The sequence below is a fragment of the Benincasa hispida genome, chromosome 12 (assembly GCF_027475165.1).
Source record: "Benincasa hispida cultivar pf3 chromosome 12, pf3_genome.v1.1, whole genome shotgun sequence".
NCBI classification, from domain to species: domain Eukaryota; kingdom Viridiplantae; phylum Streptophyta; class Magnoliopsida; order Cucurbitales; family Cucurbitaceae; genus Benincasa; species Benincasa hispida.
In genome coordinates, this window is record NC_143489.1 from 75,396,580 (window position 1) to 75,399,664 (window position 3,085).

The window sequence follows — 3,085 nt, forward strand, 5'->3', positions numbered from 1 at the left end:
TTCGAAATTTGGATTGAATTTTTGAACTATACATAGAATGCACGCACGTGTTTTATAAAACAAAAACACATTTTTTAAAATGGGTTTTTTTTTCATTTTTGAAATTTTCAATATACTTAAAACATTTTTCAAATCGAAAAAAATTGTAAATCGAACATACTGACTTTTAAAAAAACCTAGTTATCAAACAACCCCTCAAAGACGATAGTGGAACCAAAAATGAAAGCAAACTTACACTACTATACATAAAAACTAGAATGAAAATATTAATACTATGTGAATCAAATTTATCCAGAGCAATAATTAGGTACAACCAACTCTCATTCTTTATACAGGAGAAAAATAACATTTCAAAATTGTTTAAAAAAATCAATTTTTAATGAACTACGCAAAGTAGATAGGTATAGTCGACTATGTACGAAAAGTTATTTACACAAGAACCATAAAATTATTTATTCCTTTCGCGTGCGCGTGTTGGATACATGTACATGTGGATGTAGAGGAAGCAAGGAACACAAATGGGCCCTTCAACCATGGCTATGAGTGGTCACTTTCCAAAAGAATAGTAAAAATGGACACCAATAATATATCTCTACTTTGCAATAACAAATCATACGTAGAAGAATCCAAATCCCACATAAATTCAAACAACGAAACTCCTAAGAAACTTCTTGACAAACTCCAAACCCTCCCATCACCTAATTATCCCATTCTTTGTTTCTCTCAAGCAACTTCCTCGAACCTACCTTCTAAGAAAGTATTATTCCAATCATTCTCAACCCTACTAACTGTCCAATTTCTATATTATTTTATATATATCCTCCAACAATATTTCTTTACCCATTTGTTATCTTGAAATATTTTATTCAATGAGACTGTTACAATATGATTATTTTTAAAAATTTGCATGCTTTTAGAGGTAGAGCAAAAAAAATAAGTAGTAAAATGTGAAGGAATTGTCTTTTCCTTTTATTGTTTTGCAATTCAAAAATATATATAGATAATACTTATGTCTCGTTTGTTAACATTAGGTATCGTCTGGTTTTTTGTTTTTGTTTTTTAAAATTAAATCTAATTCATTCATATTTTTTACAATGATTTGCATCTTTCTTAAGTACAATGGTTGTTATTTTTTTAGTTCTCAAATTTTGGCTTGGTTTTTTAAACATCGATGAAAAGTTTTGGAGGTGAAAGTTTGTCCATAAACTTAATTTTCAAAAAAAAAAAACAGAATTGTTACCAAATGGGATCTTATTTCTAATTTTTTTTTTGTTTTTAAAAATTAGGCATACTTTCTCTCAATTTCTTACAATGATTTGCATTTTTCTTGAGTAAAAGAGTTAATTCTTAACTAAATTTCAAAAACAAAAACAAGTTGTTAAATTTTTTTTTTTTTTAGTTTTGAAAACTTAGCTTGGTTTTTCGGACATTGGTAAAAAGTAGATAAAAAAAACAAGAAATTTAGAAGTAAAAGATGTGTTTATAGGTTGATTTTCAAAACTAAAAATAAAAAACCAAATGATTACTAGACAGGATTTTAACGATTATTCATCAATCTTCCAAAATTTGTAACTCGAGAGATTATACATATAAAAAGTTAGCATATGTTCACGGCGCTATATAATAACTATGGAATAAATATTTAAAATATTTTTTGTGCTTTCCAATCAATTGTGACAGTCTTCTCCAATTACTTTTGATGGTTGACGACTACTAAAAATTTGACATCTAGTTATTTTCTTTTCGTAGAAAACAAATTTCTTCTCTCTAGTTGTCAAAAACTTAACTATGGTTTGTATTTTAGTAGGGAAATATTTTCCTATAACCATATTTTTTTATTTTTTTATTTTTTTATTTTTTGTATTTAGAGATTGTGGGTATCTTATAGACAGGTAAGATTTGGAAGATTTTGAGGGAAGAGTTGACATCAAGAATTGCCATTTCAACCAAACCAATCATCAAAGCTTTATATATAAATTCCCACTTAAAACTATCTCTCTCCATCTCAATTTTCTCATCTTCAGCAATGGATCAAAATAATGATACCTCAAGTGGAGTAGATGAAGCGTATGAAGACTTGTTTCCGGTGATGGCGCAGAAGCTCGACGTGGAGATGTTTGTGGCCGAGCTTTGCAGCGGTTTTCGGCTGCTCTCCGACACGGCAAAAGGGTTGATAACGGCGGAGAGTTTACGGCGAAACTCGGCGCTGTTGGGAATGGAAGGGATGAACGAGCACGAAGCGGAGTCGATGGTGAGGGAAGGAGATCTTGATGGTGATGGAGCTCTCAATGAAATGGAATTTTGTATTTTGATGGTGAGACTTAGTCCAGGAATGATGGAGGATGCTGAGGCTTGGCTTCAGAAGGCAATTGATGAAGAGCTAAGTAAATCTTAGTGATTTTATATTCTTGTCTTTGTAAATTTCTTGAACTGTAATAAACTCAAATAATTAACAGTGTAGTTTGTTGTTTAATGGTTTAATTATATGAGAGAAGATTTGTGATCTCATGCCATATTGACTAAGAACATGATCTATTTGTAGTTTAATTTGTATTATCATACATGAAGAAAAGTATTTAGGTTAGAGTCTATATCTATGTTTTTGCATTACTGACAAATTCTTCTTACATCGTTTTATTTTTATTTTATTATTACTTTTATTATCAAAGTGGGATGCACAAAAGGTATGGCTCTAAATAAGAATGGTTGATTTGATAATATCCTTCCACTTTTTTGTTTTTTTTAATTTTAGAAAAATAAATAATATAGGTTCAAAACAAATTTTTAAAACTAGGGGAAAATATTTTTTGGTTCATTGAGTTTTTAAGGTCTAGTTTTTTATTTACTTTCTAGATCTCAGAATATTACTCTTTTAATTATTACATTTTAAATTTGATTTCAATTTAGTCTATTAAATTTTAAAATATTACAATTTTATCAATTTTTTTTTTTTTTGTTACAGTGGAAAAAGGTAGAAATTCAGTAAGATAATCAACTGAAACTATTAATGAACACACTCATTTTTTTATAAATAAACTTTTTTTCCATTGAGCTTTGAGTTTTACTTGGCCCATAAATTTTAAAT

The 3,085-nt window shown here is 28.8% G+C and overlaps 1 protein-coding gene across 1 annotated transcript; it reads left to right on the forward strand.

Annotated features, from left to right (window-relative positions):
• Positions 1-433: 433 nt before the first annotated feature.
• LOC120067744 (Calcium-binding EF-hand family protein) lies at positions 434-2,591 on the forward strand. Its single transcript, XM_090307960.1, has one exon. The coding sequence runs from the start codon at positions 2,027-2,029 to the stop codon at positions 2,393-2,395; it is 369 nt and encodes a 122-aa protein (XP_090164086.1). The 5' UTR covers positions 434-2,026; the 3' UTR covers positions 2,396-2,591.
• Positions 2,592-3,085: the final 494 nt, after the last annotated feature.